Consider the following 18,786-nt stretch of genomic DNA (forward strand, 5'->3'; position numbering starts at 1 on the left):
CCCTGGCCATAGTCATCAGAGAAAGCTGGGAGTGCTGTGAGTTACAACCCCGTGATGTGTCTAAGGCAAGAAGTACCTCTGCAGTCCCATGTAAGAATAATAAGCTCAAATCTATACACTTCCTTATTCATTTACAAAGGCAAAAGAAAATCTCTTTTGAATTACCTCTTCACTATTATTCCTAGCATTTATGAGAGAAAACAAATCTAATTTAGAAATAACAAATCGCTGATTACACTATAATATATTATAATTGAACATTAAATTAATGCATTTGCAAGTCCAGTTTCAGCAACATTTGTGTAGTTGAAGGATTTCCAAGTACAATTTTTTAATATTGCTGCATAATTATTTCAGTCTTTGCTACTTGGCTGAGGACTGTAATTTAAGCTTAAGGCGTTGTCTATTAGATAGAAGCAAAGTTTGCAGCTTGACTTTAAAAGGGCAACATAGGCAGAGTGCAGGGGTGTATTGTGGGCACTTGTCTGTGATTCAGCTTGTCCTCTGTTGTCAAAAATAAAAAGAAGTTGATGAACACCCTTCCTTCACTGAAACAAAAAAAATAATTTGGTGTTATGCTGTATCAATACTATGTACATGTGCTGGTTCTGAGCCCTCTTTGGTCCTTTTAGAAATTGGTGTGAGCATGGACTTGAGCAACAGATCCGTAACCATGAGATCTACTTAGAGAACCGTCACATCCACTGGGGTGGATGTGCTGCTTTTAGTATCAATCTTCCAGAGCAGTTTTTTTTATTTCATGCTGAGTTGTTTTTCTCAATGCACTTAAAACCAGCTTAGAGATCACTCATACTTCTGCTCTTCTTTTGTTCTATTTTTATGCACTTTAGAAACAGAACATGCCATACATTCAAAAAATAATGAGTAGGTGTATTTCTACCTTAATTATTAGGAATGGTTAAGTTTTGAAGCAGAAGAGCAGTCTTGCTGTTTTTCAGTACATCATGTTGAGCTGCAGTGCTAAATTTCTTTATTTTGTCTTTTTTTTTTCTTTCTTTTTTCTATGCAGAACTATGGCTTGGAAACAGAAAATCTAAAAACCCTTTCTCACAAACTGAATGCATCTGCCAAAAATCTGCAGAACTTCATAACTGGGAGGAGAAGGAGTGGTCATTATGATGGAAGGACCAGCCGCAAATTGCCAAATGACTTTCTGACATCAGTAGTAGATCTGATTGGAGCAGCGAAAAGTCTGCTGGCTTGGTTGGACAGGTAAAATCTCCCAATAGTGTCACAGGTAACCAGTTCATGCACATGCACAAAACTCAAACTCTTTGCAAAATGTTATATAGGCATTGGGATGGAAGCAGAATCCATTGACAAATTCTGAGGGAAAATTTCTAGCAATCTTTTCTTGTTACTTGAACTGCAGTGTGGAGTTCAGACAGCATTCAGTACAGTATTTTTAGATGCTCTGCAACCCTACACATATCTGGGAAAACAATATAGCAACAGGATGACATCATTAAAATATGTGTGTGCTTTTTATTAATATTGAACAACAGCATAACTCAGATTCATTTCTCTGGTATGGTCAAACTTACAAAACTGTGTTTGTGCTTTTCATTACATTGATATTAATATATATTTCCACAATGTATGTGTGTAAACGTATATGTTGCAGTTCAGGTTTATCAAATCGTAATGAAGTATCTCTTGAACTGTAGATGCATCTGGAACTAGATCATACTTCTCCCTGTATGACCTAGCAAATATGTTTGACCATGAGTTTACATTTCTCCTTTACCATATCATTGTTGACCTTCTCTAATGATAGCAATAGTAATATTCAGGTACTTAGAATGATCATTGAACCCCAAGTCGTTAAAATTAATATATCTATCTTTATAAAATGCATTATCATAGCACATTTTTATCAGCAAATCTAAATTGCTCATCCTGATTTGAATGTTCATCATTTTTTATTTTGTATGCAGCAGTTAAAATTGTGTTCAAAGTATGAATTCTGTGTAATCCTTTGAATCCAAAAGACTTGTTTGGATTTATTCCTTTGGATTTTACTTTGTTTCATTTTCATGAGGAAAATTGTTTCTATCCCATAAATGATCTCCATGTGAAAAGTTTTCCAAATCTTTTCCATTTCTTAAGCTGAACTGTAAACTGCTTTTTGTTCAACAGACTGCAGCTGCCGCTGCTGTCTGCTCTGCTCTCTCTCTTTCTAACCTCCCTTAAGTGTCAAAAACCCAAACAGTTATAGTCCAAAATCTCTATTTAAACACTTAATACTAGATATGCAGAGGATCAATGCAGTCTCATGGAAAGAGCTTGGTACAGAAACTTGAAAAGCTGGGAATATATTTTCAGCTCTGCCTGTAGCCTGTCATGACTTAAGACCTGTGGGCCTCACTCTTTTTGCCCTGTAATTTGTTTTTGGCAGGGAGCAGCTGGCTTTGGAAACAGAAGGAGCAATAAAAAAGCATCTTATTCTGCATAGGCAGATCAGTGTTTTGCCACTTCTTTCCATATAGTAATAAGCTTGCCTGTTTTCTCATCTGACTTACGGATAATGGATAAAGACTCTTAAATAAGAAGTTAACTGTTAACATGAGATTTTCTTTGCATAGAGTCTGATGTTAAAAAGTAAACTTTTACAGATACATTGTTTAGCACATGGAAAAAATATGGAGTTTTTTTGTATCTTAATATAAAAAAGATACTGTCAAGCTTCAGAGTGAAAGTGATTGTTGATGTTAGGAATCACTTACATGTCATTTTATACCACTACTGACTTGTGTTCTTCCAGAGAAGTGTTGAAATGGTGTTGTCTGTCTACTGACACTTTTATTTTCAAAATTATTATATTGGATTGTAGTGGAAACACGTGAACTTCTCACGTTTTTTTTCTCTGGAGGGCTAGTCAAAAAATTAAATAATGAAATCAGACTTAAATAGAAGTGTCTGCATCTGAGCACTAATGTGTCACTGTGGTACTGCAAAGTGGGCCCAAACTATGTCATTTTAGAATTAAAACCAAAATCTAGCCTGGAAAATGTGTTTGTAACTCCAAACTATGTAGAGAATTACCCATTAGTAAAATTATGTTTATGAAGACAGCTGTACTATGTCTGTCAGAGATAATCAGATGGCAGACTTCTTTAACATTAGTGGGGGAAGATCTCTTAAAATCATTTTTAAAAACATGTGTATCAATTCCGTTCTCAGGAAAATGCATGACTTGCCTTATCTGAGATGATGTCTGATCAGCTCCAGGCGTTCCAAGGAGTTGAACATGAGAGCAGCCAAAGTGGGAGTCTGCTTTTAACAGTGTTGTCTTTGGTGCCCAAACAAGGCTTCCTGGAAGCAATATTTTAATTTCATTTTGATTTCTGACAATGTCCTTTTGAAGATATGTGAGAACACTTGGTTGCAGAAGAAGTTTTTTTGTACCATTTTAAGACTTTTCTGATGTGTCCGTTTTTTTGTTTTTCTTTTTTGGACTAGATTTGTTCGTTTCCCTTTGTGAAGCCCCCAGACTGGGAGGAGGGCGGGCTGATGACTGTATTTTTCTCTGGAAGTGGGAACATCTGGAGATTGATGGGATACTGCTTACTGTGTTCCTTCCTAGCAGCTATTAGAGCCGCTAGGGGGAGATAGAAAGGCTTTAAAGTAAGAGATTGAAAACGATGAGCATGGATTTCATTTTATTCTGCAGAGGTCTTAGGATTAAAATTGGATCCAGACCTTTTTTTTCTTTTCTTTTTGTCTGGTTCCTAACATCAGTTCCATTTTGGGCCGTGATGAAAGGGAGAGAAAATCTTTAGGAGCAGTAATGTGGCTAGTAGGGTTATCCACCCCGTTGTAACATCCATAGTAGGATACTCCTGTGAAATATTTTTCACCTTACATCTGGAAAAAAGCAGATGCAGTACCTCCAACTTGCCTAAACTGCAATGATGTATTTTTGGTGTGAAAAAGCTGGTGATGACTCCATACAGCTTGTGCTTCCCTGGCTTCTCTAGTGAGCTTTCTTTTTCTGATGTTTCCATAGATGCTCACCTCATATATGAGGTCTATGAGGACCTCACTAGGCCAGGCCCAATTATAGAAGAGTGTGAGGGCTGTGATTTGCTGGGCTGCTGCTGTTGCAGCTCTTGGGATTATGTTATGCAGGGGAGATACAGGGATACGTTCTTTCTTTTCCCTGGAAAAGTCCTACTTGATTCTATGATTAGGATAGTTTTCATTGACAAATGTTAAAAGCTTCTGATTTAATATCATTTACAAACTGGAAATTTTAGTAGAGATTTCTAGCTATTTTTTCAGTCAGTTTGGTTGAAGATTTTTTAGGAGCATGAAAGAGCTCCTCAATAAAGATACCTTGTAAAGAAACTGTCATCACGCTGCAAGACTATACCCTTATACTTTTTAGACTGATTTTAACTTCCCATTACTGTCTTAACTTATGAAACCTTTTCTTCCAGAAGACTTTGAGAAAGTTTTTGCTTAATAATATTTTATTTTATGCTCTTTTCCCAGTCTTCAAATTCCTTCAAGCTGATTTGCCTGTTAGATTTGTGCTATCTTGAAAAACTATAAGAATTTTTTCTGAAAGTAAGGTGTATTTCTGTTTGACACATTACTTGGATCTTAAGTTGATGAAAAGCTGTGCTTTAGGCTGCAGCAATGAACTGCTTATCTGGTATTCAAAACAACTTGGCCCCTAAATGGCTCTAGTGACGTTTCACAAGAATAACAAAATAATATATGTAGTTGTCCACCTGTTCCAGACGTTCATTTAGACTGTAGGGGTTAGTTTCCGCCCTTCTTCCTGTAATTCTTGAAACATACATTCTTTGGTTTAGCGACATATGAAACATGGACACAGTCATACTGGAATATATGACATGGTTCTGAGTCCTTCTTTTTTGGTGTGATGAGTTCCTGGGCATTCTTGTCTTTCACAGGGCTGATGAACTCCATCGTGGAGGTGGAGCCTCAGCTCCTACTGCTCTATGTGCTTGTTTGCTGAGAATATGCATAGCAGTTCTCCTGAATGTGTTTCTCAGATTTTGAATGACAGTGAGAACACAGACAGCCTTATCTTCAAAGTGGAGAGAGCTAATTCGATGTAATCAATAAATAAATGAATGCTGTAAATAGAGGTAGGAGACAAATATTGTTAAAGTCTGGTCAAACAGAGCAGTCTGATCAAACAAACCAAACACTGTTTTATACTCCTGACCACAAAATGTCTTAAATTATAAACAATCTGAAGGCCAAGCAGCAAATGTATTGAGTACAAATCTCCATCTTAGATACTTTTATTGTGATGTTCAAAAATAGGTTATCGAAGATCAGGGAAAACTGTAATGCTGATAGTCAAGAAAGCACATCTGAATGGAAAATAAACTGAAGAGTTGAGGACAATCAGTGGAGGGAATGAAGAAAAGACATAATTGAAAAATGTATGCAGATTAGAAAAAAAAAAAAAGAGATGAAAAGTTGTGTGTCCCTCGAGCTAAACATAAACAAAAGGTGTACCAGAGTTGTATATTATTAATCTGTTTCTTTCTTGAACTGAAAACACCATGAACTCAGTCAGGACTTTGAGAATCAGACAACTTGTTTTCATCTTGAACAAACTGTGTTAGGATTTCCTGCTTGTGTCTTCAGTGATACCTGTGAAAACAAACAAAACAGTTTTTGTCCTGAGGCAAATGTGAACATAAAAGCAGTGATATCATGGGAATTTCAGAAAAAGTTTTTGATCTTCAAGTTTAGGGGGCTTAACAATCCTCACAACTTACTTTTTCTCTGATTAAGACACAGCCAGCTCTTGTACTCTATTCACATCTCCTTCCTTTCCTACCAACTTGCTCCTACCTATTGGTTGCCACTGAAATTGTGATGAGTCTCGTGACTGCAGGGCACTCCATTTCATCAAAGATGTTTTTCCTGGTACTTGCCAAACTATCTGATTGAAAGAGAGAGGAAATTGGGTTTTCATCAGAAGTTGTCACCATGCTGGTACACTTTGGAGGCTGCCGCAAAGTGCACCCCTGAGAATGAAAGCATCTTTTGCTCATCCTTTAAGCAACTACTTTTTTCTTGAAGACTTGAAGACTGTGCATGATATTCCAGTGTTAATATATTCATATGTTATATGAATACATTTTCTGTGCATGGCACAGCTATGTTTAAGAGGTAGAAATCATTACTTAAGCTATAACCATGAAGGAATTGTCATGCTCATTGTGGAAAAGGAGTGATCCTGAGAGAACTTGAGCTGGAATGACATTTGGTGGCACCTGTGTGAGCCTTGTCTCTTCCCATCTTGTCTTGTTCCCCTGCCAGAATTGCTGCTTGCAACACCCAGCCGCTCGGCTCCTGTATTGCTCTTCATCTGGCTCTGTCTCATTGCCCTCCTCTACTGCATTGGTGTCTCGAGGACCTTATCCACCTCTCCAGGAACCTGTGTGGGTCCTGCTGGACGTGAAGCGATGGCTGAGCAAGGAAACCTGCACAGATGGTTGTACTCCTGGACAACCTGCTTCTGCCCGCTCGGTGGAGACAGATGCTTCCTCACTTACATGTGGGAAGAATGTTCTTGGCTCTTTGCAGATAGCAGAGATACCCACGTAATCTCTAAACCTGTTTTTGGAGACGAGCGTTCCTAGGACTTTAATGGAGTCCTCATAAAAGACGCTTCCAAGATAAAGTTGCAACTTATTTTTCAATTAAAAACTTATGAAAATGTAATCAACATTCCATGAGATAACTACTACAACACTTTATGTCTGGTTTTGTGTCACAGATTTTGATGGTTGTGGATTAGGATTTGTCAGGGAGAAATGGATTTTTCTGATGTGCTGTTTGACTCGGCCATCTGTATGTGCAATGATTCAGTGTATCTTTCATAACAGCTCTCCTGAAACCTATTTTTACCCTAAGATTACACCCATTTTGGAAGTAAAAAACTTAAACTCCTGCTACAGATTACAGTGAAGTCTTAAGAGTAATGGGAACAAAGAGATCTTGGGGAGACAGATTTTTTTAATTCTATATTTTTTCAGTGCTGTGGCCAGAAAAGAATTATCAGGATGACAAATATGCACCAGCCTGATTAATTTATCACTGCTGTCTAGAGTCCCATATATGCACAAAATGGAACAAAAAGAAAATATTGGCCATTTAAAAGTTATGGGTCAAGTTGCTGACAGTAATAACATAGCCTAAAAATTAAGAGTAATCGGCCTTTCTGCAAGTCTAGATCAACTTTCAGGGAATCACAGGATTTTAGGTCTTCACTGAACAGTGGAATGTAAAGCTTTAACTTTGAACCCCAGGTGAGCAAGTCTTTTTAATGTTCAGCAAAGGACTTACATATACACTTAAATCCTATTCATTAAGGCTTAGATCTGTGCCTAAAGTTGGGGACTTTGGTAGGTAACTTTCGACAGCAGAAGGGGAGCTCTGAGCCCAACTGTGGGCTGTGTGAACTTGCTCTGTGGTCCTTGAGGAACGTGATGGAGAAGAGCAACCTGTGACAGTAGATACACTCAAGTTCATATATGTGAACCATCCTCACCATATATGTGCTCAGCCTCAGGACACCAAAACTTAAATGTGCTTTCTACGAAAGTACTGTGCTGGCAAAGCATATTTTCCCCTAGAAAATGGGTCTCCTACTTTCCACCATGGTGATGTACACAATGCACACATTTTCTTACGCTATAGATAAATGTGCTCAGTTGGATTTCTTTGTCTCTTTGTTTTCAGTGAATGAGCCTTGGCCATGTCTATTGTGTGACTGTTTTGTAGTTGTACGGAAAAGGGAGCATTCATTTGGAGAATTTTATGCTCCAGTGTTTGTGAGCCCATAACTTCTCATTTTCAAGGGATGTGTTACTAGATGAAAATCTCCCTTATAAAGGACTCTATACAGCCACATTAGCTATGCTTAGTTATTGCTTTTTCTGACAGGATAGATCTGGTTTGCACAGAAGATGGGGAGGGGAAACAAATGAAAATCCAAACAAAAAACAAAGCAAAGGGTTCAGTGACTCTTTACTTACCACACAAATAATCCACTTTCTGTCAATTGATTTTCAGTCTCCAGCCTGTGAATCTTATGTTTCCTTTCTGTACTTCCCTTTATGCTCGTGTGAATGGGATGCCAAACCTGTCAGCAAATGCTGGCTAAGAGTGCGGTGGCACTTACCGTGTTAGTGCTACTGGGACAGCTGTAAATGCTTAACAGAGCACTCAGTTAAAGGGTCCCTTTATTCTGCATGAATTTCTCTGCATTCCTCCCTCAAATACAAATTAACATGTTTGTTGCATGAAAAGTCTAGAACCATGAATCTCAGATGGGTGCTGGCACTAAAATATGTGCAACAATGCTGTCCGTTCAGAACTGTAATTGTTTGGGCATAAAGCGCTGCCTTTGAAAACTGAATTATACTTCTCATTGGGTTGACTCTCTCTTTAGCAGTATTTTGACTGTTATGTTTAAACAATCTTCTCTGAATATGTTTTCCCTTGTTAGGATGCTGAAGAAGAATTACACCGTTTTTCAATCCCTCACAATACTTATTGATATAAAATAACTCAGTATGACGATGAGTGGTGAAATACGATTAACTTTTATTTGAGAGTAATGCTTTTACAAGCAACAGTCTGTGTTTGTCCAAATCAAAAATCTTTTGATGAGAAATAATTATTTCTGAATTTTTAATATAATTTTCCCCTAACCAAATAAGATAGATGAGGCTTAAACATATGATAAGAAAAGTATTGGTGGCCTAGAAATACCAAGCATCTCCTTCACAATATCTACCTTTTTAATATTGAGTGTAGATTTTACTGCATGTGTACATTATTTTTGTGTATTATTAGTTGTTGAATAGCATTATTTTTTATCAGTAAAACAGCGACATGTGAGTGAATTAGCTGTGCTGTATTCATGTGTCTGGCATTTCTCTCAGTCCTTCAACAGTGTCTTTGTTAATTAATTTGTTAGATTCATTTTTTATTTTTCATCCTAAAAGATGCTCACATTGGTAATGATTTTATTAAGGTCTCCATTCAAAAAAAAAAGTGTGGGAGACCATGTTTAAAAAATGTCTATATCTATCCATCTGTCTATATGCACGCATATGTTTGTTACAGCCTGCCTTACACACATCAACATATTTATATTTGTTATTTCAAGGTCTTTCATTGTTTATCTGGTCTTTCATCGTTTATATCAAACACCGGTTTAAAAGTGAAAAAACATAAAAGAAATAACCCAGAGCTCCAAGATAATCTGGCTATAGGAAAACCTTGTTTTCTATATATTAGAGCTTCAAAGTTGATTGACTGACTCTAGTGTTCAAAAAAGTGCAAGCAAGTTTTTTTTTTTTTCCCTGTGAATGAGATAATCAGAAAAGACCCCTTCATCTTGCAGCGGCCCATCGTATCTAATAAGGTGCACGTTCACAGGGCGAGTTTGCATAGTGCTCCCTGTTATCCAACTGTATACATGGTTGCAAAACATATATGAACTTAATTCTATTTGAAACCTTTTCACCACTCATCTGTCAAAGTGGTTTGAAATGACTAATGAGTTCAAATGTTGCAAAGGAGCAGAAGGAAGGAGAGGTAAAAACAAGGGCAAAACCACCTTCCACATGTGCACAAGCATTGCACAGATCTGGTTCCCTTAAGAAACAAGGGGAGAAGAGGAAGACAAAGCACAGAAAGGAGAAATAAGGCAAGGTCTGGAGGAGGAGATGAACAGGAAGAGTATGTGGTCAGGTAGCTGTGCAGAGTAGTTACAAAAGTTTTTTGTGTAGGTGTTGCAGAGGGGTTGTTTGGGGATGTTTTGAAAGAGGCAAAAAGCAATTGAAGAGGAACTGGGTCAGAAAGGTTCCATGAACAGGGAAACATATGTGGAAAAATTATTGGAAATGCCTGTGAGAGAGGTGAAAGAAGGGGATGCAGAGGTCAACGTCTCTGCAGGAAGTGGAGCAACACAGTCCACCACAGCTTCTTAGCTCTTGTGCTCCTTCAAAAGCCCTGTACGCATGTTTTGAACCTGGCACATGTTCTCAGGGACTTTGCTTCGCTGGAGCTGTACGAGGCAGCTGAGACCTAAGGGCTGGAGGGACTGAGAAAGAGGCAGCTTTGAAAGAAAAGAGGAGAAATTGGAAGTTGATAGAATTGGCTCAACCAAGCCAAGAAATGAATTTTTAAAAAGTTGAGGGATGTGGTCTGATTCTTCAAGGAATGCTGTTTACACAGCATGTTTGTGATGGATTGAGAAGGAAGGTATTGCAGCAGCCAATTGGAAAGCTACAATGTATCTAGATTTTATTTGCAGTTATGCATATGTTGCCTCATCTGCTCACAGCTGCAACGATACTGTACTGTAGTAATATTATGCATTTTACTATCAGCGGCTATTTTATTAATGAAGGGGATTTTCTGCAGGATTGCTGTTTCACGGGGTGCTGATGGAATCCGATCAGGGATGCTGTAATGAGCTTTCTGTTGTTATTTTGGTGGAAACTGCTGACATGTTGCTCTCCTAAGTCTCCCTAAAGGCTCACAGTGAAATCAACACGTGGGATACAGTACTAAAATATGTTTCCTCTGGCAGTACAGCGCTTTTAGGAGTACTCTGTCCTTACAGTTTCCCCAGCTACTCCTGCTATCCTGTCTATACAGCCCTCTGTGGAGTTGTGCTTGCAGACTGGACCCGTGAAGCTTTTGTTACATGAATCTCTCCTTACCCATCCAAGTCATTAGGTGTTTTTCAAAATAATACATGTTAGTTATTGATTTTTAATAGACTTTTCCTCTTGCTGCCACTTTTGCTATCTGATCCATGTGTTGTTTTCAGTAAGTTTTTGATGTTACGATTCAGCGTAACAAAGATGAGTAAAGTTGCAGTCCTTTTGCTTGTTCTTTAATAACAACCATTTGGGGCATTTGGGGCATCTCTACCATTCACTAGGAGCAGTGATGGTAAAAATGTCATTACTTTCTTCATGAACCTTGAAACTAAACTAAATTGTAAAAGTATGAGGGAAGCTCATTCAGTATTAGAAGCCAAAGCCTACCATGCGACTTCTTTTAGAGAAATGCTGGAGGCATCGAAATGTCAAATAGATTCCAGTTGTGTAATCTGAGCATCAAATTGTATTAACATCCATACTAAAAGTAAAATAATACCATTCACTGGCTTGATTTCGTTCATTTTAAATAATGGTGAGTTCATAAGTGAAAATGACCTTTTTAATTCAAAGTTTCAGGTATGTTTCAGAATGTCAACAGTTAAAATTTTGAAAGGAAAATTACTTTTTTTTTTTTAGGTCTCGGCTCAAGTACTTCTTAACACAATTATGGTTCATAACAAAGCACTTTTATCTTTCAATAAACTCAAACCGTCTTCTGAAATGTAGTAATACTCTGTGCCTGTGTCTGTGAATAAGCCTAGTACAGTATACGTTTACTGTGCATGTGCCATGTACTGCATAAAACTTGCACTTCAAATTGCTGTTATGTCAAATAGCTTTTGTCAAGCACCTTTTGGCCTTACCCACATGCCATCTACAGCATCCTCACTGTCAGGCTGCTTTTAGGTTTCTTAAACTGGCTTCCAGTCTCTGTAATCTTATTTTAAAGGGAATAAACTGCTCTCATAATATGGGCAGAAAGTATATATTGTTGTATTTGGTGTATTACATCAAATTTTGATGTACTACATCAGACTGAGGTGCTTCGACTCAAGTCTAATGGCTTTGCAGATCATTTCTTCTTGTGAACCATCAGGGCAGCACTGCCAAGAAAAGGGAGTATTAGGAACACTGTGGTGGATAGAGCAGTCCACATGGACTTAGTAATGGACCGTTCCAAATCTGCTGATACTGGCAATAACTCTGTATATAGAAAAAACGTTGAAACCTATTAAGAGTCAACTGAACCATATTTGGAGTTACCATTCAGACAGGTTTATAACAGAATTCTTTGTACTGGAAACTTGTCTGTAAGTTTAAATGAGGAATGTATAATATCAACTGGCACTGTAAAACTCTTAAAGGCATATGTAAATATGTATGCTCTTAAGATGTGATGGAAGAAGGCAGTTGAGGCAATTTAAATGCTCACATTTTTAAAGTATTATTGAGTAGGTCTTCGCACCCTGGATGATTTATTGACAAGTTCAGATATTACAATCCTTGCAGTGCTTTGCAATATATTTTATTAGCTCAAGTGATAATAGAGAAAACAAACAAGCTTCTAGGCAGACAGGCATTTAAAACATTTTGACATGAAGTTTTAAGATGTCGAATGCATGTAGGTGACCTTTTTAAATGCTGAATTACACTTTCCTCTCGCTAAGCCTTTCTGATTATAGCACAGTCTAGTAGGATGTGAGGTTGTGCCTCCAGCTTAGCCTTTGCAGATGCTTCTGAGTGTTCATCTCCCTCCAGTTCAATATGCTTTTCTCCCTTTTGGCTAAAAATTTGACGTCCCCTTAGTCTCTCCAGCAATTTCACCAGATATTAGATCAGGTCCCCAGAACCCCAGGGAATCAACCAAATGCCTTTCTGCGCTGATTTGCATCTGGGCACAGCTCGTGTCACGGATGGAAGGAGTCCCCTTGCTTGCCTTTGCCAGGGTGTTTAACCGCCGCTGCGGAAGGCGACGTAGCACGGCCAGGAAAGTGAGGGCCGTCCAAACGAACTGCAAGGCTGCGTGAAGGGTGCTTGAGAAAGGAGAGGCCTTGAAGAACTTGGGAAACAAAGAAAAGTTGAGCATTTTCCAGGAATAAAATATTCTGTATTTTACAATTCTAGTAGTAGATTTTGGATATTTTTTGTGTGCTTTTACTATTTCTAGACAAAAATCATTATTAAAGCACTACGTGTACTTAACACATTATGCACCCATGAAGAAAGTGTAAATATGCCAGTGCAATTCAACACCTTTTTCCCTTCCTTTTATTTTTTAGATCACCTTTTGCTGCTGTGACAGATTACTCAGTTACAAGAAATAACGTCATACAGCTCTGTCTGGAGCTAACAACAATTGTACAACAGGTATGAGACCATCCACTTACATCTAATTAGTTTCTTCTTGCCTAATAGTAAATGACCAGTTGTTTGTTTACATGGGTTTGTGTTACTCTTTGTCTATATCCTTTTCTAGTACAAAGTAAGGTATAATAGTGTTTAATAAATGCTTTATAAAAATTTTACTTGCTTATAGAGCTTGCTTGGACTGTGCTGTGTGTATGCTTCGGAGTGACTCAGTACTCAAATTCATCTTAGATTCTCTAGTCTAATATCACCACTACAAATTAGCAAATTCTAGTAATTTGCTTATCTAATTTCTTACATTTTGTCAATAACTTTTAATTAACTGTCTGACTCTAAAGGTCTGTAAATATTCAAGTTTAGTTATCTCCACTTTCATGCAGTTCATGCCATCTAGGCTTTTGTAAAGACAACGCATGTCGCCATGAGGCTAAATACAGGGATAGACATTTTTGTACCATCCACTTTCAAGAAGCAGATAGAGAAGCAGAAGCACATGCTAAATGGGCTTCATTTGTGAGTACTGTCTACAGAGTGCTGTTCCCCATCCATTTTGGATCTCCCCCTGACTTTATCCATTGTTCTGGTAAAAATGGAAAATCTTTTTTGTTTCAAGTTCAAACTAATATTGAGATGAACTTCATTAGAATTAAACTCGGAAATGAAAATACTCCTATTCAACTGAGCATCATCTTGTACCCTGATGCAAGTGCTTCAGAGATGCATCCTATTATTCTCCAGTATTGTTGTAATTAAAAGGATGGCAATCAATTGTTTTAAAATTTCTTTTTATTTGTGTATGTTAGCTCAATTAACAACTTTATATGTTATCTAGGTTTGTAGTGTTTGGAGATCGGCCACAAATGCCCATTCTACAGGGAAAGTGAAATAGTTTTAGACTATCAAGAGACTTATCTAGAATGATTTTGTTTGTTGAAAATGCTAACCTGAAGGATGTTTTTTTGGCAGTTATGATAACTGCCTAGGGTTATAAATGGCATAAGGGAATAGAAAATAAATCCTGTATTTTGGGGGGATTTTCCTAAATGAAAAGAGAGCTTTCACTCCTCTTGGGTATTTTACCCATTGTGGATTGTTGCTGATTTGCTCTTGTGTTGTTTTATTTGTATGAATATCTGGTGCTCTTTACTTATAATTAGAGCTCAGCAAGTCCAAAAGAGTTCAGTTTGAATAAAAGGAAAAAAGAGACTGCATAAGCTAATGGACCTTCCAGTTCATTTTTGAGGGGTTTTGAGTTAGCAACTTGAGGGCTTGTTTAGAGTTCAAGCAATTCAATTCCCTATGAAAAGAGTCAGAGTTCTCATTCTGCTTCAGTACAGCCTGCTATATTTCTTCCTGGTGATTCTGCTCTATCTACAATCAATAATAATCATAGTAATGAGAAAAGATCAGAGAAAAATGAAGAAAGTGGGCTAGGCAGAGGCACTGAGGAGGTGTTTCCCATCATCGCACATATCAATCCAATATAAGCAATATTAAAATTCTCTGATGGCCTCTTGACACGACTATTTGACAATGCTGTCCGTCTAACCCCAGGAATGTTTTCTTCATTCACCCTCTCACAAATCTGTGAAATGTCAAAGATCAGTTCAGTTTATGTTCTCTCTGTGCTGGGCAAGAGCAGTGCTGCTAGTGCCTGTCAGCTCAAATTTGGGAAATACAAGTTTCTTGGTTTTCTTTATTATTACTATTATATCATTTTCCCCTAGTTATGCCCATGCATTTTGAGGTAAAAATGGAACCAGGGAGCACCCCAGCCCCCTGCTAGGCTTGTGCTCCTGGTTGAGCTTCTCACCACCACCTGGACTCAGGTGGTGGCTGTGGAAGAAGAGTTTGGGCCTTTTTTTTTTTTTTTAACTTGGCTCTGTATTACATGTGCTTTTATTTACTGTTTTGTGCTCATTGAACTGCCCCTTTGCCAGGAAGGCTCTTCATTTTTTGCTCATTGTAAGCGGAAGAGCCCTCTGCTCCATCCTCACATACCCACTGGTGATTGAAAGTGGGAAAAAATATCTATGACTGCAATATTTCCCAGCAACTAACTCAATATCAGCTTGTTTTCCATTCTTATCCACGATACTGCCAATTTGTCTTTAAAAAGTATACATGGAGAGTGAATTACCTGTGTGAATGAAAGCAATTATTGTTATTTAATAGCCTGGGAGAAAAGAAGTCTTATCTTTTACCGAACTCACATGACTACCCCATCTAGAAGCAGTTCAATTCATGAACCCATACTTTGAAGTCAAAGGTAGTATTTATGCGCCTAAATTTAAGCACGTCTGAAATTGAATTGGGCTGTATGCAAAAGAATGATAATGAAAAATGCCATTACTAGTTGCAAACACAGGCGGTTTGATCCCTACTTAAAACAAATGCATTTCCTTCAACTCCTTCACTGAGCTTTTCTTTTGTGTGATGATTGAACACAATGGCAGTTCTCATTATGCTCTCTTAATGCTTTAATTTGAATGTCTCAGTATCACCGTATCAGGTGTTTTTCCACCTCAGAATCCCTTTTCCTTCATATATGAAGTGTTCATAGAGCTTCACTATTGCATAATAATTTATAATTTAACATATGCAGATTTTGGGGGGTTTATAAGAGACCTAGAGACAGCAATGTTACGATGTATTTATGTAAGACTAGCTACAGTTTTTATAATGCCTAATGAGATATTAAAAACATAAACCTACAATCTACATTTTCTTACATCTTTTTATTTTTACGCCATTGCGTTACAAAATTTAATAATAGGACTCCACTATTTACTTTAGCAATTGAGCACCGAGAGGTTTCAAAATGTTTTTGTTGGTTTGTTACAATCAATTTTCAGATTTATTAAATAAAAACTGTTCATTTTTCAAGATGGGGATAAAAAGCTAAAATTAGTCTGCCTTGCTTGTATTTATTTGAGGCTAATTAGTTTAAGGTAATGCCTGTATTTCCTTCATAGGATTAAGTTTTCTTTCCCTGTCACCAGTACTAAATGGATAGTGGGCTAAAAATTGGCAGAAAACTTCACTGTCTTATGAAAATTAGGAAAATCTGTTATATTTCTGTGCCTTAGCCTTAAAATAATTAGAAAAGTTGGAGTTAGAATTACCACCTTGAGACAGGCTTTTCAGTGTAATGCAGTAGAGTGCATAATTTATGTTTTAACTCTTTCATTTTCCATTTGTGTTGCACATTGCCCAGGACCCAGCTAACAGATGAGTGTCCAGTGGGTACTTGCCATTGCAAGCTGGTCCCTCGAAGCAATGCAAGTTATTGTTGTTACCTGCTTTGCATTCATACTAATCGTCTGCTTTTGTGCAGCTGTTTTGTTTTGACTTAGGGATTTTTTTTTCCCTTTAGGAACTTTGGGATATTGTTTCATAGGCACTTCCTGCAGGTTTTCGCTCTTAATATTTCATCTTCCTTGCTGATGGTTTATTTAACTGAAGGTTTGTGTTCCTGTTTCCTTTTTGTAATCAAATATCCCCTACAGAGTAACACAGGAAAAAAAAAAAAGAAAAAAAAAGAAAAAAAGATTTAAATAATAAAGAAATGAGACTATCATGATATTTGCTACCATTACCTTGCGCTCTTAGCTGATGTGCTACCTCTATTTCTTCCCAGTACTTACTCATCTGTTTAGTGTGGCCCTTTTTTGAGCGTTACCTGCTTGCACTGCACCAAGTGAAAAACACCAGTTCTTTTTGGATGATACAAGGCAGTACGTGATAGTAGTAGTGGTGATACATAGTGGTAGTATGGTGATATAGTGATAGAAGTTCCTGGGTTTTGAGGTTGCTTTGCATTGTGTTTTTTTTTTTTTTATTATTCATTTGTGAATTCAGATTTGAACGGTTGGAATTGTATGAATAGCAAAAACACATAAGGAAGAATGTGAATGCCTGTTTGTTTATTAACTTAATGAAACTTTTGCTATTAACTGTGTTAGTCATGATGCCCAGCTGGTGGTGCCTGGAACTTGTTCAGTTCCAGTATGTTTGGTTCAGTTTGATTTTCAAAAAAGCAACAATAGCTACAGTGGTAGCTGGAAGAAGCAAAAAATTTATTGCTTGCTTAGGCAATCTATATCTAGCATTTATTGTCATTTTCAGTGCTTTTATTCCTAAGAAACCCATTAAAGTTTCAGTAAGGAAACTTTCTTATTGGGTTTTAAAATCATGGAAATCTTGGGAATATCTGAAAGGCTTGATTTTATTTCTTCTTGAGATTTGTAAGTTATTAGACATTTGGAGAAGGTTTTACTGCTAAACACATTTTTTTTTTACAATTTCCATTTTGGCTAGTGGCACTTGAGTTTTTCACTTTTGTTGATCACTTCTCACACTGATTTGCTGTGATTATTCAGTTTATCTCACATCCTTAATGTCCTGAGGGATTTGCTCAGGAAGATGCTCCAACACTAACATAGTTGTAGGCCTCTGTACACTCCTTTTTGAAAGCTTCCCTGTAATTCATTCTCTGCCTAAATATCTTCTTGAGGAGGGTGGTAACAGGTATCAGGGTATGTAACAGGAGTGAAGATGGAGACCAGTGGAGACCAACGTGTATTTAGCTTGCACGGTTGTCACACACTATATTCATTATTTCATCTCTCATAGCAGTGTTGTGAGGTGAACTCAGATTTCAGGTTGCACAGAGAGAGAACCTGGAGTTTGAGAGATGGTAGCTAGCATGGAAGATAAGTAAGGAATATCAAAAAAAAATCTGAATCTTTCTCTAATTAGAAGGGTTTTAAGTTAAAATTCCAACCACAAAGCAAATGCAAATCCAGAAGTGCCCTGTGTGCTGCCTCAGCTGAGGGATTTGAAATTTGGTCCCCATTTGAAGATGCTGGTGGTTCTCAAGAGCAGGGATCTGGCTGCTCCAGCTACTCGCAGAGTCACTGCCCATGTGGAGGCAGAAATCTCTGATAGAATTCCGGCCACTGTTGTCTTTTAAGGAAAAAAAAGGTAATTTGTGAAGAGGATCACAAATTACTTCTCAAGCAGTGCAATATTTTCCTGAAACGCTGGAGAGCTAAGTGATGTATTTTAAGAAGTGTTAGTTACCTTTGCATTTTTTATAACCAAATGGCTTCAACTTATGTGCTGAATATTTCAAATAACAACCCTCACTGAGAAAATATGTGTAGCCTAATTTTCCAATTAAATGGAGAAAAAGGGAATTTGCTCACCCTAACAGAGGGTGCCTGGAGAATAATTTATTAATTTTCCTAGGTCAGCATCAGATACATGCACACAGAAGAATAATAAATATCTTTAGGAGTAGTAAATATTGTTACAAAATATCTTACATATAATCTTTTCTATCCCAAACCCACACTTTCCTTTTTAACTCTTAGTTATTAAGAACTTTAAGGACTTGCTAAATACAGCTTTAAAAGTTTGAAAGTAAGGTCATGCTAGATAGACAATCATTTCTCAGGTATTCCTTGCCAGTAAAGCGGTGCTTTAATAGTTTAATGGTGTGAATGCTTAATTGGGTGCTCATTAAAACTGCTTTGCACTTCCTTGTTGTTGAGATTTTCAAAGCAAGATATGCTTGATATAAATTAAGTTATATATTAAATTCTAAGCCTTCTGGTTTAAACTGTAAGAATTCTTCCATCCACTTCAGCTTCATTATCAGATGTTTCCAGAAAAATCTTTCTTAACCTCTTTTGGTAAACAAGGGTGT

The 18,786-nt window shown here is 37.4% G+C and overlaps 1 protein-coding gene across 5 annotated transcripts in view; it reads left to right on the forward strand.

The window, feature by feature from the left end:
• Positions 1–18,786, forward strand: part of CNKSR2 (connector enhancer of kinase suppressor of Ras 2) — a 204,651-nt gene that overhangs the window by 44,728 nt on the left and 141,137 nt on the right. For all 5 annotated transcript variants that reach the window (XM_088532747.1, XM_088532748.1, XM_088532749.1 and 2 more), the window contains exons 3-4: positions 1,031–1,233; positions 12,986–13,073. In XM_088532747.1, coding sequence (XP_088388873.1) covers positions 1,031–1,233; positions 12,986–13,073 — 291 coding nt within the window. The remainder of the gene's footprint in view (positions 1–1,030; positions 1,234–12,985; positions 13,074–18,786) is intronic.

The sequence above is a fragment of the Tinamus guttatus genome, unplaced genomic scaffold (genome assembly GCF_059628265.1).
Source record: "Tinamus guttatus ecotype Peru unplaced genomic scaffold, ASM5962826v1 Tinamus_guttatus_pri_ptg000470l, whole genome shotgun sequence".
In the NCBI taxonomy this organism is placed as follows: domain Eukaryota; kingdom Metazoa; phylum Chordata; class Aves; order Tinamiformes; family Tinamidae; genus Tinamus; species Tinamus guttatus.